Genomic DNA, 24,598 nt, shown 5'->3' on the forward strand with positions numbered 1-24,598 from the left:
TTATTTTATCATACTTTATTTCTTTTAAGGTTTTATTTACTTATTTGACAGAGAGATAGAGCATAAGTAGGCAGAGCAGCAGGCAGAGAGAGAGGGAGAAGCAGGCTCTCCACCACATAGGGAGCCCGATGTAGTGCTCGATCCCAGGACCCTGAGATCATGACCTGAGCCAAAGGCAGCCGTTTAACCAACTGAGCCACCCAGGAGCCCCCGCACTTTACTTTATCACAAATACATGCTGTTTTTGTAGCTTTGGAGGTCAAAGGTGGTGTGGGAGTAAAGAATGTTGCAAAGTCAAACATGGTGACTTAGTCGTTCCTAAAAGGGTTGTATTTTGGTAAAACTCATAGAAACTTAAACTTAAGAGTTGCACATTTTGCCTTTGTAAATTCACCTCAAATTCTAAATAAATATTGAACTTCGTTAGTGTAATATATCTGCTTAAGTGTTTAGGAATAAAACAGACTAATGTCTGCAACTAATTTTGAAATAATCAAATACTAAGCTGAGTTTTTGGGTGAATAAAGAGATAGATCGGTAGGTACGTAAGAGCAAATACCGCTGAGTATTAGCGGGAGGACCAAGGTGGTGGGCCTATGGGCATTCCCTAAGTAGTTCAGCTGCCCTGTATTTTTGAGATTTTTTTTTAATTTGGGGGGGAAAAGATGTTGCAAGCTTAAGTGCACTCAGGGGTCAGAAGCCAGATGGGGGAAAGCAGAGGGGAGTGGGCCAGGCACCTCATGCTCTGTCAGTCCCTGAACCCTGTCACTCCTTGCTACACGAGAAGGTGGACCCGGTCCTGCCAGCTCTTAGAACTTTTTATTTCAAGAAGACTCAGTAATGTAGATACTGATGTGAATTTCCCAGTTTTCGAATGTTGGCAACTGAATCAAATTCTTTGAAATACTCTGGGCGAGGGATCAGGGAAGGTGAGTGGGGGACCACCGTGGGAAGGAGAGGTCTGTGGGCAGTCTTGGCTCACGGGCCGCCATTCGCAGTCTGGGCGGAGGAGAATTCTATGGCCATCCTATTACGGAAATGACAATTGGCAGAGGAAGGACAATGGAGGGGAGGTCGCAGGAGCATCGGAGGACGGGACCGCGGACCCTGTAGGCACTTGTTCTCTCTGAATGGCTTCCTGAGTGCCCGCATGGGTTCCTTTCAGTTAAAGTTATGAAACAGCGCCACCCCAAGAGATCAGGCAGCTTAGTGTGAATTTAAGATGCGTGTCTGGCACAAAGGGGATCTTGGTACAAACCTGTGACCCATCTTGTTGTTCTAGACCCTATTTCCTGAACTTCAGTCCTTCTCATCATCTTTATGTGATTCCCGCCATGTCTACAAGTCATGCCTGTCAGCATTTATTGATCTGGTTTCTGACAATCGCTCTCTGCTCCTTTTTGTAAACTTTAATTTTAAGGCACCTGGGTGGCTCAGATGGTCGAACATTTGCCTTTGGCTCAGGTCATGATCCCACGGTCCTGGGGTCAAGCCCCACATTGGGTTCCTTGCTCAGCGGGGAGTCTGTTTCTCCCTCTCCCTCTCTGCCACTTCCCTCCCCACTCGTTCTCTCTCTCTCTCAAATAATATCTTTTTTTTAAAAAGTGGGAGACTACTTTGTCAGTATGTATTTCTGGGCTGTGTGATAGAATTAGATTGTGTGCCCCCAGTAGTAACTACCCCATGGTTTGGGAAATAGTGTTCTCATGACTTCTCACCAACTTACTTGAGAACCTTATGAGAAAGAAAGAAAATGAGTTTTCGGTGTGAGCCACTGAACCTTGCTCTGTGCGATCATGTGGCCCTGGGGTTAAGGCCGTGGGCTCTGGGATCAACCAGCCAGGCTTGAACACTTTGAGCCTCTGTTTTTTCATCTGAGAGCTGGGGATGGATAACATAGCGTCAGGAACAGTGCCTGGTACAGAGCAAGTGCTCTACCAACAACTGTTGTTGTTACTGTTTTGTATTTGCTTCAGGAAACTTCCTGTGGACCACAGACATGGCGGCCTGTGTGAAGGAGCTCGTGTTCCATCTCCTGGCGGAGCTGCTGCGCACGGTACACACCCTGGAGCAGAGGAAGCACCCTGCCGGCCTGTCCTCCTCCATCGCCCTCCAGCTGAACCCCTGTCTGGCCATGCTGATGGCTTTGCAGTCGGAGCTCCATAAGCTGTACGACGAGGAAACCCAGAGCTGGGTCCCGGGCAGTGCGTGTGGAGGCTCGGCGGCAGCGGCCACGGACCAGGGCAGGTTCTCCACGTACTTCCATGCGCTCATGGAGGGCTGCCTGGCGGTGGCCGAAGTGACCCTGCCCACCAACATGAGTGTCACAGCCAGCGGTGTGACCTCTACGACCGCCCCGAATCTCAGCGACTCTTCATCCTCCTCATCCTCCTCCCCGGGACAGACACCGCAGAGCCCCAGCCTCCTATCAAAGAGGAAAAAGGTCAAGATGAAGCGAGAAAAGGCCTCCTCCTCTGGGAAGCGCCAGTCGTCCCGTTCAGTGGAATCGGACCCCGCCATGCTCAGCATTGGGGGCAGCAAGCCGGAGGACATGCTGTGGTTTCATCGAGCCCTCACCCTGCTCATCATTCTTCGACATCTCACCAGGAAGGACCCACAGGGTCTGGGTGTGACAAGTGACGCCATCGCCGACGCCTGCCAGGCACTGGTTGGCCCCACAGCCCACAGCCGCTTGCTGGTAATCTCTGGAATCCCCACCCACCTGGACGAGGGCATCGTCAGAGGTGCTATCCGCAAGGCCTGCAATGCCCATGGCGGGGTCTTCAAGGATGAGATCTACATCCCCCTGCAGGATGAAGACCCCAAGAAGCCCAAGGACAAGGCTGAGGGTGCTGATGGCAAAGCCGAGCCAGAGAAGACCCTCGGCTTCCCCAGCGCGGACAGTTTGGAGGTCAGCACGTCCAGCAGCCTGACCCCTGCCATGAGCATCAGCGCGTCCGCCTCCACCAGTCAGGCCTCCATCTGCAGCTCCCAGGGGATCTCGCAGACCGTCAGTGACCTCTCTGTGGATCCACTGCCCTCGGGCCTCGAGCCGCCCGTCCCTCCCGGTGTACTGGAGCCCCACGTGGTGTCCAGCCAGGAGAGCCTAGACATCTCCCTGTGCAGCACGGGCAGCCTGGGCAGTCTGGGGAGCCTGGGGGAGCCGCTGGACAACGCGGAGACGGCCTCTGTGTCAGACATGGGCTCCATGTACACGGTCACGTCTCTGGACAACCAGCCCCTCGCGGCGCGCCCCATCAAAGGCTTCGCGGTCGTGGAGGTAACGGCGCTTGTGCCTTAGCAACCACGAAAGTCACAAGCAGAGCAGCTGGGATCCCCCCAAGCCCCTCTCACCCTTCCAGCACGATTTCCCCAGGATTAACTGACGTTAGGTGGCGTTGGGGCACATAGGGCGCTCCCTGAGGCAGCTCTTGGAAGCCACCATGATTTATCATGTTGATTATCTGTGTCTGAGGTCACGTCTCCGACAAGAGTGGTGCCAAGTCTGATGTCATGAAGTAAATGCAGGTCGTTGCTGAGTATGGGAGGGAGGCAGAGGAGTACGAGGGGCCTGACCTTTCCTGGGGGACAGGCTTTATCAAGTGCATTCCAGCTCGGGCCCGCCGGTATATTTGAGTGGCCCCGGGTTGTTTTTTTTTTTGTTTTTTTTGTTTTTTTTAAAGATTTTATTTATTAATTTGACAGAAAGAAATTACAAGTAGACGGAGAGGCAGCCAGAGAGAGAGAGAGAGGGAAGCAGGCTCTCTGCTGAGCAGAGAGCCCGATGCGGGACCTGATCCCAGGACTCTGAGATCATGACCTGAGCCGAAGGCAGCGGCTTAACCCACTGAGCCACCCAGGCGCCCCCGGGTTGTTTTAAGTGTTGCCGTCGGCAGGTGGGGTCTTCACTGATCTTTGCGAGGACAAATTTGCCATTCTGCTCCTAGTGGTTCTGAGTTTCCAGACCACGTTTCCACTTCAAGATTCCCTCTGTTGCTTGGGCCTCCTTGTTTAGGAATCCTGCCTCCTGTGTCTTCATCCCTGTGTAAGGGGAGTCAGACTCCGAGTAAATCTGTCCTCCTGCTATTGGATGCGGTGAGGAAGGCACTAGAAGGAAATATGTGTGTATTGCTTTGCTCTCCCAGGGAGCTCTGGCAAGAAAGTTCCAGAAGCCGGTGATGGTTTCTTCCCCAGAATCCTTTCTCTTAATCTCTGCACCTTCTTCCCGGGGGCTTCTCAGAGCTGAGCGTGGACCCTAGGTCCCTGGGCATCGGAGTAAAGCCACAGACCCGGTCAGGGCTGCTAAGATGTTCCCCATCAAGTTACTGCTGTTGGCGTGTGGCAGAGACGCTCCCGAGGAGCACGACTCGCAGGAGTCTGGCCACACTCATAGCACTTAAGACAGGGAGGGGTTTTGAGGACAGAGCGGGAGGGAAAACAAGGTCCTTCCCCTGCTCCAGTCCTGATCCTTTGCTTTGTTCACACAGATAAGATCCCGAGCCAAAATTGAGAAAATTCGAGCAAGTTTGTTTAACAATAATGACTTGATCGGTTTGTCAAGTTTGGATGGTGAAGATGAACTGATGGAAATGTCCACGGAGGAGATCCTCACCGTGTCCGTAGTAAATCAGAGTCTGTTTGATACACAGGGAAGCCCAGGCTTGGAAGATTACTTCAATGATAAGTCTATTAAAGGTGGGTTATGGATTTTTTATTTGTGATTAATAGACTTTTTGCAAACACTTTTAAATTTACAGAAAAAAATTAACAAAGTCTTCTGCTCTCTCTGTACCTAGTGTGCTCTATCTTTAACATCTTACCACAGAAAGAACCTCGGGGGGCACCCTGGGGGCTAGAGACTTGGGAAATGAGCAGGGGCCATGCGGAGACGGACAGACATTCTTTGCTTGGCTCACAGAAGCTGTCAGAGCTGTGAGGGCCATGAGGGCGCCCCTGCCTCCGGCCTGCTATGCTCCAGCCTGTGGAGACCGCCGGGAAGGGCCGTTCCTATGCGACTGTCGAGTCACTAAATTCTACCTCTGAAGCTAATAATATACTGTATGTTAACTAAATTGAATTTAAATTTAAAAAAAATAAAAGTGGGCTTGCATTCAAGTCCCATCTTGCTTTTTGTCTAGCCAGACTTCGCTTTGTTCAAGTTCAGGTGTATTTACTGTGTTCTGTCCTGTGGAGCTAGAACATACCAAGTGCATTGCTGGAAATCATTTGGTCATTTGCCCAAGGGCAGTAAATGCCTCCATCTTTACACTCATTCTTGGGGAAGAAACAATTCCGTATCCTCTTCACCAAGTCCCACTTTGTCATTCTGACAACTCTTTGTGGGTGGACCCTGTCTGGTGTCCCCACTTCTTCTGTATGACGTGGCGCGTTCATCCAGGACGCAGCCCCAGGCCCCGCTGAGCAGAATCAAGCAGCAGACTCCTGCCTGAAGCCAGCAGCTTGCCCCAAGCCCCGCTCCGGAAACAGCGGTTTTTCTTCTTCTTTCTATGATTACACTCCTTTGTGTGGTCATTTTTATTTTTCACTAGTGTTGCTCAAAATTTTTAATCCATGTCCTTCTTTCTAATTCTTTAATATTGTTTGAAATTTCATGATAGAACTGTAGAATTTGTTTCCTGTTCTAGGAGAACAAAAATGTAATACCAAATATGGGTTTTGTTGTTGGCTTCAAATTTTTATCCCCGAGTTGTAAAATGTTCACTCAGGGCTAGTACCAGGATGAGATAAGTGAGGCCTTGGGCACGAAATTTAATGGGCTCCAAAAATCTCAATAAGCTAGATAAATAATATGTGTGTGTGTGTGTGTGTGTGTGTGTGTGTGTGTGTGTGTATGTATATCTTTTGAGGACTTATAAAATTTATTTGAGAGAGAACATGAACAGGGTGAGGGGCAGAGAGAGAAGCAGGCCCCTCTGAGCAAGGAGCCTGATATGGGACTTGATCCCAGCACCCTGGGATCATGACCTGAGCTGAAGGCAAACGCTTAACCCACTGAGCCACCCAGGTGTCCCTAGATAAATAACATTTTGATTGAATATTTATAGAAGTCAGAATTAATACAAAATATCCATAATGAGTAAAATAGTAAAATTTTAATTAAAGACAGGGCCAGTATTACTGATTATTTCTTTTGGCTTAGGCTTTAATGTGGCTTGGCACAGTACTGTTGATATTTTGCTCGTCATGTGGGGTTTTTTTTGGTATTAATTTTGATTTCTTTTTTTTAATACTACATTGAAAATGCATTTTTTTAAAAGATTTTATTTATTTATTTGAAAGACAGAGATCACAAGTAGGCAGAGAGGCAGGCAGAGAGAGGAGGAAGCAGGCTCCCTGCTAAGAGCAGAGAGCCCAATGCGGGGCTTGATCCCAGGACCCTGGGATCATAACCTGAGCCGAAGGCAGAGGCTTAACCCACTGAGCCACCCAGGCGCCCCTGAAATATGTATCTTGATCACGGAGTTTTGGGGGGATCTTGCCCCTGAGGGGACTGCCTGGCTCCCCTCACCCTGTGTGGGTCCCAATCCCTTATTAGTGTGCATTTGGCCCCCAGCGCTCTGTGGCCCATGTGGGGATAACTATTGTAAGGTCTGAGGCCTTTTTCTGCCTTAACTCATGGTTTGCCAGCCTTTTTATACTTCGAATCTGAATTTGGACTGAGGTCCTGATCCTGTTATAGTCAAACCTTCCACATAAGGTACTCGGTCTTTTGGTAACATTAGTGCCACACGCGTTTTGCTAGAGACCAAATTGTGGTTCTGCTGAGTCAGCTTTTAGGGCTTGGCCTCCCCTTCTGCACCCCTGACCCCACACCCTCAGTCTGGAGGCCCATGAGGCTTCTGATCTCCTGTTCCCACAGCCAGGCCGGCCCTGGGGACAGCTGTGGTATGTCAGAGGGAGAGGCCGGCTGTGGGGCCGGGGGCGGGAAGGAGAAGGGAGTGAGGAGTGAGTCCGCGCAGCCCCCAGCCTGGGCCCCCGGCCACGAGAGGCGTGCAGATGGGGTCCTGACGGGCTACTGGGGCTCATCTTTGGGAGCACTTATTTGGGCACAGAAAGAAACTGTTTTTCCTGTGCTCGAGGACAATTTTCTACCTGCTCATTGTGCCAGTCTCGAACCATCCTCTCTAATAACGCAAAACTTGCTTGATACTGTGGGCTTTGCACTAACAGTACTTGTGGGCTCCGTAGCCTGTCGTTCTTTGGGAACTGCCCATCACGAACGTGTTAATGTAGATGAAACTGCCGTGGTCAGTAGCTGTAAGAGAACAGTGGCTTGGGCCCGTGGAAGCGTGTTTCTCACTCGTGGACGAGCCCAGGGCAAGGACTGGTGTCCACCATCCCCGAGGCTGGCCATTTCCGTGCAGCCAGTGCAGGGAGTGAGCTCAGAGAGCAGACTGGCCCGGGAGTGGCTCACATCCCACGTCACAGCGAGAAGGCTGGGGGCGCGGCTGGGGGCGCACCCAGCAGGGGGAAACCAGGTTTGGGTGCAGAGCTCTTCATCACCTCTACACGTCTGTTACCTTCACGCAAAAAATGAGTTGTTTAGGAGACACAGACCACTGCGAGGAAGTGTGCTGACATGGCCCGTTCACGGCAGAATTGTTTTGTCCTCTCCCCGCTTCGGAACAGGCGAGAAGCTGGTGCCAGGTGCCAGAGAGGTGCTCACGGAGATATTTAAGAGCTGTGCCCATTCCGAGCAGATGCTGAGCCTGACGCCAGCGAAGCCCATCAAAGTGTCGGACATTTATCTCAGCAAAGAGCAGATCAACTCCCAAACACCAGGCAACCTCCTCCACCTCTTCTTCACCAACGTCCGGCCTCCCAAAAAGGTGCTGGAGGACCAGCTCACCCAGGTACCCACCCCCCCTGCCCACCCCTCCTTGCCGCGCTGCTGCTGGGCCTCGGGGGCGCCTTCGGGCAATCCTGAGGACCCCTCTTTGCCCCCGGGGCCCCACAGATCCTGAGGAAGTACGGAGTGCCGAAACCCAAGTTCGACAAGAGCAAGTACAGCAAAGGCGGGAAGGAGCAGCACCCCGTGAAGGTGGTGAGCACCAAACGGCCCATCACCAAGCCGCCCGCCAAGGACAAGGCCGTGCTCAACAGCGTCAGGTGCGCCTCCGGGGAGCTCAGCGCATGGGGCGGGTGGGGCACCCGGGCCGCCGCCTCCACGGCTTCCTGTGAGGCTCTCCGCACATCTGGGAGCAGACCCCTTGGCTCTGCTTTGCAGCTCCGTCGTGTGGGTCCCCAGCTTTGTGCACTGAAAGAGCATTTTCGTATCCACAAGTGAAGTCAAGTCAGGACCGCACAGGCAGACAAAAGCAGACCAGTCTGAAGTCATTACCATCCAGAATGTACAGAACTGTTCCCCAAAAATTCTTTTAACCATACAAATGATGCGTAGCTATTATAGAAAAACTACAAAATGCGTATTGAAAAAAATGCATTTTTTCCCACACACCGCTTACAACAGTTAAGTGCGTAACCTTCCGTGGATGCGCATGTATTATGTTCTTACGTTTTACGTGGCTAAGGGGCGCCTGTGTGGCCGAGGCGGTGACACATCCGACTCCTGGTTTCAGCTCGGGTCATGATCTCAGGGTCGTGCAATCAAGCCCCGAGTCGGGCTCCACACCAGGTGTGCAGCCTGCTTGAGATTCTCTCTCTCCCTCTCCCCGCCCCCACGCTCCCCCCTCTTGCTCACTCTCAAAAAAATAACTGTGAAATGGCTGAAATAGTACAGAAATCAAGAGTATATGCAGCAAAAAGCCATTCCTCTTCCCTTCCTCCTCAAGCCTCCCTGCCTTCTCTGTGTTACTTCCCAAGCCTTCCAGAACTAGAGACACAGAGCATGAGTGGGGGCAAGGGGCAGAAGGGGAAAGACAAGCAGACTCCCTGCTGAGCAGGGAACCAGAGGCAGGTCTCGAGCCCAGGACTGCGCTGTAGTCACATGCTGGACCAGCTGAGCCACCCAGGCGACCTCTCTCTCTCTTTTAATAGCTCTGTAATATTTCATGTGTGGATATGCATGCATATTTAATCGAATTTTCTATAGACTTAGGCAAATGACTCAAGAACCCCAAATTGGAAATTTGGTAGAAAAGTATTACCTGGCAGGAGTCTCTAGAGGAATTGTTTGAGGGATCAGAAAGATGTCAGACATAAACCTGTATCTGGGTGCTTCTGTATCTCTATAGTGCAGTAGAGTTTTCTGTGATGGAAATCTGAGCGGTTTCCCTGTCTGGCTGCTGAATGGAGTTGCCACTAGCCACATTTTTGAAACATGGCCAGTGCGGTCAAGGAACTGAATTTGCTATTTTATTTTAATTTAAACATATAGCTACAATCTGGCTAGTGGCTGGTTCTTAGTGCAGCTCTGAAGAATATAGAAGGGATGAAAAGCATCTCTTTAAGGTCTTTTGCAGTTAAAGCATCAGTTTGTCCTCCTGATATGCTCAGTGAACTTGGTGAGGACAGAGCTGACCTTGCACCCAGCCCTGTGGGAACCGGTGGCCGTGATTGGGGGGAGTCTGGCCTACCACACATGTGAGGCTCTGCGCATCGGCTGTCAGGATATGGTATGAACGCAGGTATTCTGACTGCAGTGCTCTGGTCTACAGCAGGACTGCCTTAAGTGAGAAAAAGCCAACTGTGAAGCCTAAGTCCCCAGAAAAGAGCAAGCCAGATGAGAAGGACCCGGAGAAGTCACCCACCAAAAAACAAGAAGGTGAACGAGCAGCTTGGGCCTGAGACTGGTGGGCCCCCAGGACCAGCCTCCAGGCTTTTGCCTGACTGACTGGGCTGCCTTGGGGTTAGACGGGGCCTCGATGCCGTCTTTGAGCATGAATTTATGGAGGTCAGACTAGCAGTTCCCAAAATACCACGCACGCAAAGTGAAGAGTAGAAAGTAAAGATCTGGAAATCTGCTTAGAAATTCGCTTCTAGAAGGCACTTACCTGGGCCTTAGAACTTGAGCCTCATAAAGGCCCAAGCAGAGCTGGAGAAGTCAGGCTGTGGCTCGCTGACCCCGGGAAGTCAGGGGCTATGCTGGGTCTTGGGCAGTGGGTGGAGGCGGCCATGACAGACCTTGGAGGGGTGGGACGCGGGACACGGGTCTATTGGGCCGTGCCAGAAACACCACCAGAGCATGGCGCGAGGCACTTTACAAACTCCTAAGTCTCTCAATCCTTCTCCCTCAGTCCCTGAGGAGAAGTATCTCACCTTGGAAGGATTTCACAAGTTCGTTATTGACCGAGCCAAGCAAGACATCCGTAGTGTCTGGAGGGCGATTTTATCCTGTGGTTATGACCTTCACTTTGAGAGGTAAGAAGTTGTCTCTCAGTCCAGTTGACACCTTGTGTAAAAATTGTTCTTGGCCACCAGAAGCGTCCCCTCCAGCATCCTTTCTGGGAGCCATTCTGCCTGCTGTTCTGACGCCTCCTGAGCTGTGGCTTCTCGTGATTCTCCAAATGGTTTCAGAACGCATTTGGAAACCACTTCTGTTCTAAACAACAGATTCATCTTCTGATGGTTCTGGAGGTCAAGGTGTCAGCAGGGTTGGCTTCTCCTGAGGCCTGTCATTGGCTTGCAGATGGTCACATCCCTGCTGCCACCTCGCTTCCGAGGGGGACACCAGTCTGCTGGTCTGGGCCTGGCTCTGAGGACCTCCTTTAACTCAGTTACCTCTTCAAAGGCCTCGTCTCCTAACACAGTCACAAGTTGGGATTTAGGGCTTCAACGTAGGAACGGGGGGGGGGGGTGGTGGACACACGTCAGTCCCTAATAGGGTCAATTTCTTATTCCAAAGACTCTTTGTTCCTCAGAGTCCCACTTTGTCTCCATGTCCCCGTCGCCCGCGCTCCCTCTCTTCCAGGGAGGAGCTCGCCAGGTCCCCGGGGCCAAACAAGAATAGGTTTCCCCTTTCTAGCTGTAAGGCGGTCCCAGGCCAGCCCAGTGCTTACAACCCGCAAGAAACGTCCCTGCCCTCCCGCCGGCGCTCACCCCGGCGCGCAGCGAGAGTGGGGCGCGGGGCGGATCTGCAGCCGGGAGCACGCGGTCTTTACACCCGCGCTCGGGTTCAGAGGTGCTTTCCCGCTGGGCGCCGTCATTTCGTACCTCACGGAAGGCTCAGAGTCCATCCGCAGACCAGTTTTCTGATTTATTTTACAAGCCAGTAAGAGATGACTTTGGGGCTTTTGAAAGTAGAATCACCCGTTTTGGACTAGAAAGAGCATTCGAAGTGAGAAGGTCTCAGGCTGGCCTGCGAACGACTTCCCAGGTGACGCGCTTGTTACAGCTCGAGGGCTCGCTCACGGGCGCCGCGGGGCCTTGCCGGCCCTGATGCCTCCTTCCCACACCTGGCCTGAGGGCAGCCAGTGGCATCTGCTGCTCTTCGCCAGCCTGGAGGGGGCTGTGAGGGGACCCCTTCTGGAGGCTGCTGCCTCTCAGCCCTCCTCCGGTGCGATGCACGCCGCCTGGGCTGAGAGGCTCGGCCCCTGGCCCCAGATGGGCCCTCCTGGCAGGGGGCACCCTGTGTGGCATATGGCCCAGGGAGGTGCCGAGGGCCCGGGAGCCAGAGGCGCCCATCCACCGGCACCCTGCCCGCCTCTCCGGGGCCCACGGCTTCCTGGGGTCGGAAAGGCCGCGCGCACTCCCCGCACACCCCGAGCCTCGTGTGCAGGCTCGGAGGAGCTCTCCCGTGGTCCTGTGCCGAGGGCCATCCCGTCGGAAATCCCAGGCAGCGCGTCTCCTGACATTTTCAGGGGGTGGGTTTTTTCCGTACTTAGAAGTGGGTGCACACAAGACATCTGCTTTTTTTTTTTTTTTTTCCTGTTTCCCCATCCCCCCGGGGTCAGCATAGCAGGTGATGTGGGAGCGGGAGTGCTGCCCTCCTGGCCCCCTGTGTGCATGCCCTGCCTACCAGCCGAGGGGCCCAGCTTCGCTGAGGTGGGCAGGAGCTCCTCGCTGCCTTGGCCATGGGCCTTGCAGGCGCCCTCAGCTGGCTGGGGGTGGCGGGGGGCGCGTACTGCTGCTAGCTGCCTTTGTACGTGAGGAAACTGGGCCTCACAAAGCAGCCATCTTGGTGGCCCAGGTCACCGGGTGGCCTAGATTTCAGCCCAGGGACCCCAGAGCCCCGTTCTTAACCCCTGCCCTTGGCCCAGGCGCAGGAGGGAGGCCCGCAGGGGTGCGTGTGGCCGGGGTCCGGGACGGTGGCACTGTCCGGGCCTGCGGGCTGTGTGCTCCCTCCTCCAGGGGCGCCTCCCCTCACACGGAGACGCCAGCGGCGAGGCGAGGCTCTGTGCCAGTGGTCCTCTGGGAGCGGGGACGTGGCCCCAGGCCCACCTTGCCCTTGTCGCCCGGCTCCAGGTGTGCCTGCATCGACGTCCGACACGCGCACAAGGCCTCCAGGAAGTGGACCCTGGAGATGGACGTGGCGCTGGTGCAGTACATCAACCGGCTGTGCCGTCACCTGGCCATCACGCCCGCGCGGCTCCACCCCCACGAGGTGTACCTGGACCCTGCAGATGCCGCAGACCCCAGAGTGGCTTGTCTCTTGAGTATGTAGGCTCTGGCAGAATTGCCATGGGGGACCGTTCCCCTGCGCTGCCTGGGGGCATCCCCAACAATAGCACCAGGGATTTGGAGGAACTAGGCGGGTTCCTTGCGGCCATCCAACAAGTCCCTCGGATCACCTGCTGTGAGCCATGGGGGCAGAGGAGAGGGAGGGACGGAAGCTGTGACCGAAGCTGCATTAGATGCAGGTGTCGGGAGGGAGCGGGGGTCAGCTGTCTGTCATCTTCATCCCGAGAGAGCAGCGTCTTTATGAAAAGCTAGGAAGGTGTCTGCACACGTAGGTGCACGCGCAAGAACAGACGTTCTCCGTAAATCCGTCCCTGGGAGGTCACCCTTGTCACAGCATGCTGGCACCTGACCCCTGGGCTTGTTTTCTGTGCCTGTGCGCGCGGTACCACAGGCGGCTTGGGAGTCTGCCCGCCCTTGCTCGGCCGTGTGTCCTGGGCCTTTGCTCTTTGCTCTTCCCGATGCTTTGAAGGTAAACCTGGGCCAGAAGTGGTCCTGCTGTCCATCTCTGACAGCTGGAGACAGATGTGAGCACCAGGGAGACAGTGTGCCAGTGTCTGTGTCCTGTTCTTGACATCTGATGTGACTTTGGGGGAAGCTGATGAAAGGTACACAGGACTGTGTGCTATTTTTGCAGCTTCCTAGAAGTCTGTTTCAAATTTGAAATTAAAAATAGCATCAACCACAGCCCTGGCGTGGCCCTGAAGATAGGCCGAGGCGGCCCTGGGATTCCCTAAGAGCCAGGGCTTCCCCACTGCTTCTGCTTGGCCTGGGCTCAGGCAGACCAGGGGCCACTCACGCACTGCGTCTGTGGGTCCCGGGAATAAAATCTCCCGTGGGGTCCTCCCAGTCCCCCTGAAATGCCCCGGCCCCGGTGCTGCGGCGGCCCCCCCCACACCCCAGGGACAGGGACCACCTGAGTCTGTTCACAGCCCAGGAGCCTGGGCCTGACCGCCCTCATCCCTGCAGACGTGCCCATCGAGAGCCTGCGCCTGCGCTTCGCTCTGCTGCAGTCCCTGAACACCACGCTGGAGACCTTCTTCCTGCCTCTGGTGGAGCTGCGCCCCACGCCCATGTACGCGCACAGCATCGCCGCCCTGCTGAAGGAGGCCAAAGGTCAGCGCCTGCGCCCCCCACCACGTCGCCCGCCCGACAGTCCGGGAGGCGCACCCTTACCTGGACCGCGCCCGGGTCCGCACGAACAGCACTTCCAGCCGAGAGCAGTTACTTCAGTTACACCCTGAAAAATTAAATTTTCTTGAGTTTTCCAGGGGTGCCTGGCTGGCTCAGAAGAGCGTGTGACTCTTGATCTCGGCGTCATGAGTTTGAGCCCCACATTGGATTCCATTATTTAAAAACAAAACAAAACAAAATAGAAGGCTCTGATTCACTGTCTGTCCCCTACATTCCAGAGATGATCATTAACCGCTGAGTACCTGTCCTTCCAGACTTTTCTGTTCACATACAAATAGACACACGTGTTTGTTGGTTTGGTTTTTTTGTTTGTTTTTTGTTTTGTTTTTAAGATTTTATTTATTTATTTGACAGAGATCACAAGTAGGCAGAGAGGCAGGCAGAGAGAGAGAGAGGAGGAAGCAGGCTCCCTGCTGAGCAGAGAGCCCGATGCGGGGCTCGATCCCAGGACCCTGGGATCATGACCTGAGCCGAAAGCAGAGGCTTTAACCCACTGAGCCACCCAGGCGCCCCTGTTTTTTTGTTTTATTTAAAAACAGGTATCCTAGCATATGTTCTGTTCCGCACCTTCACCTTGTGGGTTTTTACTTGTTGCCATTTCAGAAAATGCTACAGCAAACCTCCTCATACTTCATGTTTTTCTGCCAGGGAGGTATTTCCTGGGCATGACAGAGGCCGGGGTTCATATATTACCACTGGGCCAGATACTAACAAATTACACACACACACACACACACACACACACACACACACACACACCCAGGAAGTCAGGGTTGTGGCGCGTGAGTGCCCCATTCGGGGGCCTGGAGGGCGTCCCAGGAGAGACTGGCCCAGTGCAGGGGAGGGGGCGCAGCGTGTCCTCTGCCAGGCCTCAGAGGGGACAGGGAAGGAAAGCAGCCCCGTCTGAGCCTCTCTCCCACATTCTCCCTTTCAGGGCTGATCTTTTATGACACGAAGGTGACTGTCATGAATCGGGTGCTAAACGCCACCGTGCAGAGGACCGCTGACCACGCAGCCCCCGAGATCACTTTGGACCCACTGGAAATCGTGGGAGGTAAGACAAGCTACGCAGAGCAGAAAATGCAAGAAGGTCGTGACTGAACAAACGATGCAGTTGATTTCTTGCACGTGATAGAAGCCTCTAGACGAAGGGAGTGCGCACGTTCATCCGGCTGCTTCTGTCCTCCTCCCAAGTGTCCCGGCGGGTGGCTTCCTCCTTCAGGGTCCCCTTTGGAGCCTGCGCGCTGGACAGCAAGAGGAAGGGGAGAGGCGGAAGGAGCTCTCCGCTTCCCGGAGCCTCGCCTCCCCTTCCCTGGCGAACTGTCGGGGCGCTACACCTACCTGCGGGGGCGGGTGGGAGTGGAAACATCCTGACCGACCATGGACTTGCGAGAGTTGGGGTCCCGCATCGAATAAGCGGGGGGCACGGCTCCTGGGGCGGTAGCCACGGCGGATAAACACACGCACACGTAGAGGAGATGAGAGACGAGTATGGACCGGGGATCCCTCCCCTGGAGACGGAGGGGAGGCTGGGAGCCGTGTGCCCGCGGCAGGGAAGACCTTCCGAGAGCAGAGAGAAGGCAGGGTGCTGAGCCGGGGGCGGGCTGAGAAGCGGGCGGAGGCCTGGCAAGCCATCTGTCCCGGGGAGGGAGAGCTGCTGCTCTCAGGAGAAGAAGCCTCCGTCGGGAGGCTTTTACCGCTTTCTGTCTCTTTCCAGGGGAGATCAGAGCCTCCGAAAACTCCTACTTCTGCCAGGCTGCCCGGCAGCTGGCCTCTGTGTCGTCCTCGCAGCTGTGCGTCAAGCTGGCCAGCGGCGGCGACCCCACCTATGCCTTCAACATCCGCTTCACCGGGGAGGAGGTCCACGGCACCAGTGAGTGCAGCCGCCGGGCTCTGGGCCGCCGGTGCGGGTGGAGGCCATGTGGGGGCTGTGAACCTTTCTAGGGTCACCTGTAGCCTCGTCTGCCCCAGATGCCCCCCCCTTAGCAAGACTGAAAAAGCCAGGTCTTCGGTAGCTGCTGTGCAGAAGCCAGGACTGCCCCCGGCCTGGTTGGGAGCCGGCGCTTGTCAGGGACTTCAGCCCCGCGGCCCCGGTCAGCGCCGAGGGGACGCTGTGGAGGCGCCGTCCGTGCCGATGGGCTTCGTGCCCTGGGAAGCGCCCCCGGCGGAGGGGTGGGCTGGGTCAGAGCTTGTGCGCGTCCCATGAGAGACTGGTGCTGGGGACAGCGAGGAGGCCCAGCAACTCAGAAAATGCTCCCTCGTGCCGCTTCCAGCCATCCTACGTGCGCCCCAGACATTCAGGAGGGGTTTCCCACTCGGGGTGAGTGGAGAGACCCGGGGCCTCAGCCAGATGCGGCAGGAGGGCCGGGCCGCTGGGGCAGCTGCATCTCCCACTGCCGCTCGCATCCCGGGACCCCGCTCTGGCTGAGCCCCGGGCCAGGTCCTCTCAGAAAGCTCCTACTCGCCGAGCACACCGAGGGGGCCGGGCCCCCCTCCACAGCTGACCCTCCGCCTGGCAGCAGAAGCTCTCGACAGACCGGCCTTGTCCCGCAGGACTGACAGCCACCTCCCCGGGCCAGGCAGCCGGCTGCGGCTCAACCCAGCTCTGTCTGGCTCCTTGGCCCAGCCCTTGGTGGTTTCCGCAGGCAGAAATCTCCTGCTTCCCCGTGGAAGCTGAGCGGGGACATCTGTCCCCAAGCAGGTCCTCTGAACGACTCCAACCAAGTAGTGTGTATGCACAGCTGTCCCAGAGCTTCTGACCTTAGGGCCCTGATGGGGAATGCGCAGGGGAGAGGAGACAGCCACAGGGAGACGTTAGCCAGAAAGCCGAAGGCACGTCTGGAATGACAGCAGCAGGGGACAGTTAATGGCCCTTTGCCCTCTCTAAGTGCTCATGTCATCGGTCTGTGCAGTTAGACACTCACTGGCCTGGGCAGGGGTCAGTGCTGAGTAGGACAGGCGGCCCGGCTTTTGGTACGACCTAGAGCGACAGGTGTGAATCAGACAAGCTTGCAGATGAGTGGGACCTTGCAGCCGGGAGATGGGGGGACAGCCCCTATGGGACTCTGCATCGGAGCTCTCGGAAGCCTCGAAGCCAGCCCCCGCCATTGGTTCGATTGTTGTCCCCATTTGGTGGGTTGGATCACCGGGAAGTGATTCCCTGGGGGTCACCCAGCTAGTAAGTGGCCCACTGGGACTTGACCCCCCCCCCCCGTCTCCCTGCCCTCGGACGAGTCTTCTGTCCCCTCCACCGTAGCTGCATTCCGGGTGGCGGACGAGCTGAGGTCCAGGTGGGCCCAGGGGCCGCGGGCAGGTGGGCTGCCGGGGTCCCGGTGCTGATGGGTCTCCGTGTGTCCCGCAGGTGGCTCTTTCCGGCACTTCCTGTGGCAGGTGTGCAAAGAGCTGCAGAGCTCCTCACTGTCCCTCCTGCTGTTGTGCCCCAGCTCCGCTGTCAACAAGAACAAGGTAGGATGCCCGAGGCGTGGGCAGCGGCAGGGCGCTGGCTTGGGGCCCTGGGGGTGTGTCCTCTTCCACCCCTTCCCAGTCGGCCGTCCTGACCCTGCGGAGGCTCCCTGCTGCCGGCCGTGGGCGCCTGCTCCAGGGAGGGGTAAAGGCACCGTGGGTCACTTCATCTGCGCCTCCGTCTCCAGGGCAAGTACATCCTGACCCCCAGCCCCATCACCTACGGGGAGGAGCAGCTGCTGCACTTCCTGGGCCAGTTGCTGGGAATTGCAATTCGGGCAGATGTCCCTCTTCCCCTGGACCTCCTGCCTTCCTTCTGGAAGACCCTGGTGGGTGAGCCCCTGGACCCTGACCAAGACCTACAGGAAGCAGACATACTCACCTACAATTATGTCAAGAAATTCGAGAGTGTAAGTGAATAGTCCATGCTGGAGACAGCAGAGCTCGGGGGCAGTGTCCCCGGGGCTCCTTGCTGCCTCCATGGCCTGCCGTCCCCTGGTCCTCCCTGCCCAAGCGCCCACCTGAAGACCAACTAGGATCTCCCAAAGAACAGGAGGGAAGGCGAGCCGCGTCTGGCAGGCTTACTTCATGGCGGCAGAAGCCCCTCTGGCTTCTCTTCCTATTTGATAGCAGCAGAGTAGGGGTGACCGATGTGCCCTGACGGCCTCCCAAAGACACAGCGTTGAAGGGTTCCCGGCCGCTGATGGAGCAGAGGTGCCGGGGGCGGGGGTCTCCGACAAGCAGACCCACTTTCACTTTTAAGAGCTTGGTTTTGGGGCCTCAGAGCTCAGGAGATTGGCTCTTGGGGATCACCGGAGATCAAGCAGGGAAGGGGAAGGGCTTGGGACCGGAGCTCTCCTCCTTGTGCCTTGAGACACAGCTAGTGCGAGCACAGCACTGAGCGCCCCTCGGCCCGCACAGCCCAGCACCCTGGAGGCGGCGTGGTCAGTGCTCGGCTGTGGCTGGGCCCCCGGGGGGCCGTTCACATCTGGCCACTGGTTCGCAGTCTCGGAGGCTGGCCGGGAGCCAGGCTCTGGGCTCTCGCCCCAGCCACGGGAGCAACCAGGTTACTCTCCCGGCATGAGGCCCTGTTCCGGAGGGCTGTGTGCACACGTCCTCGAGACGAGGCCAGGAGAGAGGGAGGCTCAGAGAGGAGAGTTGGTGGGGAGCAGAGCCACCAGGGGACCTCCATGTCCAGCTGCAACACCCCCTCAAGTTAGAGACCAAGTGTGGAGGTGCCTCTGCCCCAGCCCTCCACCTTGAGGCCAACTGCCTGTTTCTCAGGGGAGCAGTAGAGGCCTGGCTGCGGCCGCTTGAGTGGGAGCCTCAACTGACGGAGGCTCAGAACTTGGGCCCTCTGAGGGGCTTCGGTGCCAGGCTCTCCACTGTCCTCCCCTTGGCCACCACTTGAGGGCAGCAGTACAAGGGAGCACCAAAGCCGGGATCCTGGATTCGTGTTTGGTTTCCGCGCCAAAATGGGGATGACAGGGAATTGTCTAAAGGGTCAAAGCAGGGCGGCCCCCGCAGTCTGGGGATTTAGGAGTCCCTGCCAGGCACTGCTTTGAGAAGTTCTCCCAGGGCTGTGCGTAGCAGCAAGGGCCTGGGGCAGGCAGAGGGTATAAGACAGCGTCCAGAAGGACAGTCCAGGCAAGGCTTCTATCTGAAGGGGTTGGGCAAAGCTCAGAGGGTGCCGGGATATGGCTATGCCAGGGTTGGGGCACACGAACCAGGAAGAAATATTCTGAACTTCTGGTGCTTGTACCTGTAGCCTTTACCAACCCGGACTTAGGGGTTTATTCTCTCTGGGGCAGATCCTGTCGTCTCCTTGGTAGCCCGGCATGCACAGCAGTGTCTTTTGGACCCTAATTTTTTTCTTTTTTAATCATCTGCTTTTGAAACTAAATATAGATATAGATTTGGCTTCAGGCAAGGCTGAATCCAGGTGTTCAGATGATCTCTTCGATAACTGGTTTCAAGATGGTCCCCATTAGTACGAGATGTACCATCTTACAGTTGTGTCCACACCAGGGAAAGGGCTGCCGCTTCCAAACGGTAACAGAAAAAGCCCTGCAGTTGGGGTCTCACCAGCCAGACTTCTGCCGCATGCCCAGCCCTGAACTCACGGCAACTCTGGGCAGGCCTGTGCTGTGTGTGCCTTCATAATGGTCAAGGGCAGCCCCCATCCAAACGGTGCCTGCTGCTTGCCCAACTGGAGATTGGGGTTCCATCTTCCAGGGGACCTTGGGAGCAGGTCAGGCAGTTAGCCCCGGTCTGCCTCTGCCCTCCAGATCAACGATGAGACCGAGCTCGAGGCCCTGTGCGCCGAGATCGCCTCCCAGCACCTGGCCACCGAGAGCCCTGAGGGTCCCAACAAGCCGTGCTGCAGGTTCACCTACCTGACCATGACGGGCGAGGAGGTGGAGCTGTGCAGCCGCGGCCGGCACATCCCTGTGGCGTGAGTGTTGTGCCTACACAGGGGACTGGCCAGTTGGGCTGATAGGGTGTCGCGGCGATGTCTGGACTTGGATGGCCTGGGCTGGGCTGGGCTGGGGACAGACGGATCTCACCCGTGGGAGGAGTGTGAGGCGGGACGTCGGGTGTCAGCAAGGATAGAATGTGTTCAGCAGAAGGACTTTGTTAATAAAACCCCAGCTGCGAGGTGGGGGACACGCAGAGGCAGGAGAGGAATTCGTGGGGCTGCCAGGACGGGGACATCTCGGTAACGGGGCCTGAGGCCCCTCCTGCTGGGACCTTGACTGGGGCCGTGTGGCCGCAAGCCTAGGAGCAGCCCCACGGGCCGCCTCGGCGTTCTCCGTCACCTGGGTCCCCCTCGCACCCGCAGGTGGGAGAACAAGGACATCTACGCGGCGGCCATCCGGAGCCTGCGGCTGCGGGAGCTGCAGAACGCCGAGTGCGTGACGGCCGTGAGGGCGGGCCTGGGCGCCATCATCCCGCTGCAGCTGCTCACCACGCTCAGCCCGCTGGAGATGGAGCTGCGCACCTGCGGCCTCCCGTACATCAACCTCGAGTTCCTCAAGGTCGGTGGCCTGGGGCCGGGCTACGCGGGCAGGCGGTGTCAGCGGGGGCTGTCCTGGTACTTGTGGGCCAGCACTCCGGCCCCAGGCCACGCGCACCACCCCACAGCCGAGTGAGCCGGAGCTGGCTTGTGGCCGCACGTGGCAGGGTCCGCTTCGTACCCAGATCGCTGTCGGGCCCCCCGTCTGGGGCCATATCCCGAGCGAAGACCGTTCTGCTGAGCCCCCTCCCCTCGCCAGCCTGGCCTGCTCTCGCCCCAGCCAGCTTCCCTCAGGCTAGACCCCGGCATCCCAGGGTTGCGTCTTGCCAGCTGGGAGACCTTGCCCGAGTGACTTCACGTCCACTGGGAACGGTGACGGGCCCCGCCCAGCGTGGCCGTGGGGTAACCCAGGTCGAGCCTCTGCTGCTAGGCATGAGGTGCAGGCTGCAGTCCCCCACACAGGCACTGGGACGGTACCTTCCAAGTCTCTGTCATCGTCACGATCCCCACGGCCGGTGGCCATGGTGTCCCTGCCGCACCCATCTGGTCTAGGGAGGTCCTGGGCTCGCAGAGGCCTGGCTCGGCTCACGTCTTGGGGGGCCTTTCTTCCCCAGGCCCACACCATGTACCAGGTGGGGCTGATGGAGACAGACCAGCACATCGAGTTCTTCTGGGGGGCCCTGGAGATGTTCGCCCAGGAGGAGCTGTGCAAGTTCATCAAGTTCGCCTGCAACCAGGAGCGCATCCCGTTCACCTGCCCCTGCAAAGATGGGGGCCCTGACACGGCCCATGTGCCCCCGTACCCCATGAAGATCGCCCCCCCAGATGGCACAGCAGGTACCACCCGCCCCTCATCGTGTTCCAAGTCGGGTCGCACCGGCCCGTCCCTCAGCTGGGAGCCGGGGCTGCTGGGCACCGCGGCAGGGAGGGAGAGCCACGGACGGTTAAACCCAGTTGTAAACGAGGGAGGGGGGCGGGGTCATGTGCCTCCCAAACTTTGCCTCAGCCAAGAGTCCATAGACGCCCAAGGTTGATGTATTTTCTGATATTTTAAAAAGTTAAAAATCCAGAAATGTTTTAATTTTCCAAATTTTAAACGTAGAAAAATAAAACCCTCTGCTGGGCAAGCGAACAGCTCTAACCAGATTCCTCACAGGTCAGCACTTTGGTGCCTGTGCTATACACGAGTTCTGTCTGCTGTTTTCTCCTCCAGAATCTTCTTTTGCCCCACACCTACCCCCTCCTCCTGATGGGCCTTGGGGCGGGCTTAGAGCTGCCCAAAGAAGCAAACCTGGAAGCAGAGAGGCCAATGGGGCTCGCTGGAACCGCAGTGCAGCCTCCTAACGCTGGCCTGGTGGGGTTTCTTTCGCAGGTTCCCCAGACTCTCGCTACATCCGAGTGGAGACCTGCATGTTCATGATCAAACTTCCCCAGTACTCCTCTCTGGAAATCATGCTGGAGAAACTTCGTTGTGCCATTCACTACCGTGAAGACCCCCTAAGTGGCTGAGGGGAGGGAGCCCCAGAGTGAGTCCGTCACCGAGGCACCGCTCCGCCGGCTTGGGAAGCCTGCCACTGAGGGCACGTCCCTCCAGGCCCTGCGTGAGGAGTTGGCGACATTTTGCTTTTCTGAACTTCTGTCCACATTCCAGGGCTTCCTGGAAGACTTAACCTTTTGTATTTGTATGTTTCGTGATGGGTTGGTTCTTTTACTACCTGTTTGTGGTATGTTTGTAGGATAGTTTAGTTCCCGGGCAGCCCGTGTCTCATTTGATCTTCTTGGACATTGTCTTTCATGGCCACCGGATTCTGATGCCATAAGGCCCCAGTTAGGTCCGCATCATGGAACCACCCAGCAGGAAGCTGGTGGTGAGATCCCAAGGCCACACAGAGCATCCCGTACTCTCCGCAGAGCATCTTCACAAACAGGTCTGTGGCCTTGCCCCTCCTGCCTTGAGCTGGAGTCGACCTGGATGCAGCTCCCACAGGCCTCCTTCCATCTTGAAATGGCTGGGCCAGTTACCCAAACGTGGGAGACACACAGGGAGCGTTCTGTGTTAATCTTCCGGCTTTGGAACCTTGTTCATGGTCTGGGTTTTTCTGAGGAAAAGCCCCATACTGGTTCCTCCATCGCTTCCCACCCAGACGAGCCTCCGCGCTCTCTCCTCTGGGCCCTTAGTCGGACAGTTTTCCGCGGAGTGTTCTCCGAAGACCAAAGGGTTCATCCCTGACCTTAGTTCACAGCCAGGGGTGTCGCAGCTCCAGGAGTTGAGGACACCCAGAGGAGGAGGAACAGTGCTCGAGTGGGGGCCTTTTTCTGAGATCGAACAGGAAAGCACATGACTCAAGCCTCACCCCCTTTTGTACTCAGAAACAGCCCTTCCTCACCGCAGTGCTGGACTGGGCCACACACCCGTTTTGAAAAGAGCTGACTGACTGACTGAGGTGCTCTGCTCCATTCAGGGTCTACTTCAGTGACTAAGACCTTCCAAGGACCGCTGTGGGGTCCTCCTGCCCCCTCCTTGCCACCCCATGTGAGTGTGTGTGCCTGGGCTGAGCCGCTCCAGGCTCACCCACTGCCCCAGTGCATTTGTGCCCCACGCAGGTCTTTGTCCGATGGTACTTTGTTCAAGAGCAGCACATGCCATCTCGTTGGACACTGTCATTTTGGGCCTGGCCAGTTCTCATGGAATTGCATCACTGTATTTATTGTATAATATTGTGAATACTGAAAGTTCTGAGTGCGTGCGGACTAGAAGGCTTTGGAGTGTGAGTGCTGGGGAGAGAGAGCTGCGTTTTTCCTTTCTCTGCTGTGGCCCTGGTCTGTCGGAAGGATGTATGGATTTTAGAGTTAGAGCCGTTGGCATCCGTCTCCTCCCTCTTATTCTTAGGAAATGCATTAAGGACCATTAGAGAAATGATTCCCCAACCTAAGGAAAAGCTAGAACCGGATTAATTGTTCCGGCTGCATCGGTTACATCTGATGCAGGAGCAGTCCTGTCTGGAGGGAAGCGTCCGCAAGCAGTTTTCCCTGCTTGAAAGGAAGAGGGTTGGCCGCTGCCTCCTGGCGGCGAGAGCCCCGTTGACTGGGGGGTCACAGCGGGATGTAGTCCTGACAAGGATCCTCTTACTTCTGCTAACGAAAGAGCCTCTGGATTATTAGAAGCAGTTCTTGCTCTCTGGATTTTTACATTCTTGGTCCCTTCCAATCCTTCCTATCCCTTGAATGGACTCAGAATTGTCAGCTACCTCCCCAAGGGGGGTTTGGGAAGCTGCTTTTGGCCCATCACTTGACACGATGACAGCTGTGAGTAAGATGTCTGCTGCTAACACGACTGCTTCTCCCAGAGAGCACATGGAGAGGTCCAGACCGAGTCAAACCTTGGCCCTAAAAAAACCGTGTGCTGTAAAGTTACTTGATGTATATTTATTATAATTATTTATGGTTGCATTTAACAAAGTTTTCATTCAATTTGATGCTATTTACACCACTGCTGTGTAAAGGAAGCTCACTACAGGAAAAAAAAGTCGCACCAATAAATAACCTTCATCTAATTTTGATTTACCTGAAGAGTTGTGTGATCATCTACTCACTGAAAAGATTCAAAGGCTGATAGGCTCGGGTGGCTCTGATACCTAAGTGCTGTCCAGTCATTAGGAATCTGGTCTCTGCACTTGACGGGCTTCTTCCTCATGCTTATCAACTACCTTTTCCCATTCAACTCCTTGAGGCTGGTTTTCAGATAGAGAGCATGATAGAAGGAATGGAAATCCAAGGTCAAAGCTAAACCAATCTGTGCATGTTCTGCCCCTCCTCATAGTGGAGCTTGTCTATATTCTCATGCCAGTGTAAGAATTTTCCTCAAGGAGATCATTGCACTGGAAGAGTCTAGGCTGCTCTTAGACCACATATCCTCCCCTGGGAGCCAGCAGTGGATTTAGAACTCCTGTACAAAAGGGAAATGCAGAGAAGATAAAGACCTAGTGCTGCTTTCCTAAGATCAATGGTTCTGCCCTCTTCTAGCACAGTTCCCCCTTACTACCCCGCAAGGGAACCCTGTGGTCTGCATTCGGGAGAATCCAGCCAGTCTCCCTGACCTGCTTACCACGTCCTCCTGCTCCATGGGAGTCCTCGCAGACACACTTAATTCTTCTTCTGACCCTATCTTTCTTATCCTTAAGAAATGCTTTTAGTGGAAGTATCCCATCTATGTCTTCATTACAAGAAGAGCAAAAGTCCTGTCACGGCGAAGAGAAGACTTCTGTTGGGCGTGAGAAGCTGGGGAGTGAGGTGCCTCAGCTAAACATCCCTCGCTGAGCACAGCAACGA

At 55.9% G+C, this 24,598-nt stretch overlaps 1 protein-coding gene across 8 annotated transcripts in view; it reads left to right on the forward strand.

The window, feature by feature from the left end:
• HECTD4 (HECT domain E3 ubiquitin protein ligase 4) overlaps positions 1-23,839 on the forward strand; it is a 184,566-nt gene extending 160,727 nt beyond the window's left edge. For 7 of the 8 annotated variants that reach the window (XM_032310376.1, XM_032310381.1, XM_032310379.1 and 4 more), the window contains 16 exons: positions 1,977-3,280; positions 4,488-4,695; positions 7,651-7,874; positions 7,979-8,130; positions 9,639-9,745; positions 10,218-10,341; positions 12,385-12,575; positions 13,567-13,713; positions 14,726-14,845; positions 15,509-15,664; positions 17,153-17,256; positions 17,442-17,663; positions 19,542-19,708; positions 20,096-20,291; positions 20,884-21,106; positions 21,642-23,839. In XM_032310376.1, coding sequence (XP_032166267.1) covers positions 1,977-3,280; positions 4,488-4,695; positions 7,651-7,874; positions 7,979-8,130; positions 9,639-9,745; positions 10,218-10,341; positions 12,385-12,575; positions 13,567-13,713; positions 14,726-14,845; positions 15,509-15,664; positions 17,153-17,256; positions 17,442-17,663; positions 19,542-19,708; positions 20,096-20,291; positions 20,884-21,106; positions 21,642-21,778 — 3,782 coding nt within the window. In that variant the 3' untranslated portion in view covers positions 21,779-23,839. The remainder of the gene's footprint in view (positions 1-1,976; positions 3,281-4,487; positions 4,696-7,650; positions 7,875-7,978; positions 8,131-9,638; positions 9,746-10,217; positions 10,342-12,384; positions 12,576-13,566; positions 13,714-14,725; positions 14,846-15,508; positions 15,665-17,152; positions 17,257-17,441; positions 17,664-19,541; positions 19,709-20,095; positions 20,292-20,883; positions 21,107-21,641) is intronic. The other variant, XM_032310377.1, reaches the window with a different exon arrangement.
• The last annotated feature ends 759 nt before the right edge of the window (positions 23,840-24,598 follow it).

The sequence above is a fragment of the Mustela erminea genome, chromosome 13 (genome assembly GCF_009829155.1).
Source record: "Mustela erminea isolate mMusErm1 chromosome 13, mMusErm1.Pri, whole genome shotgun sequence".
Classification (NCBI taxonomy): domain Eukaryota; kingdom Metazoa; phylum Chordata; class Mammalia; order Carnivora; family Mustelidae; genus Mustela; species Mustela erminea.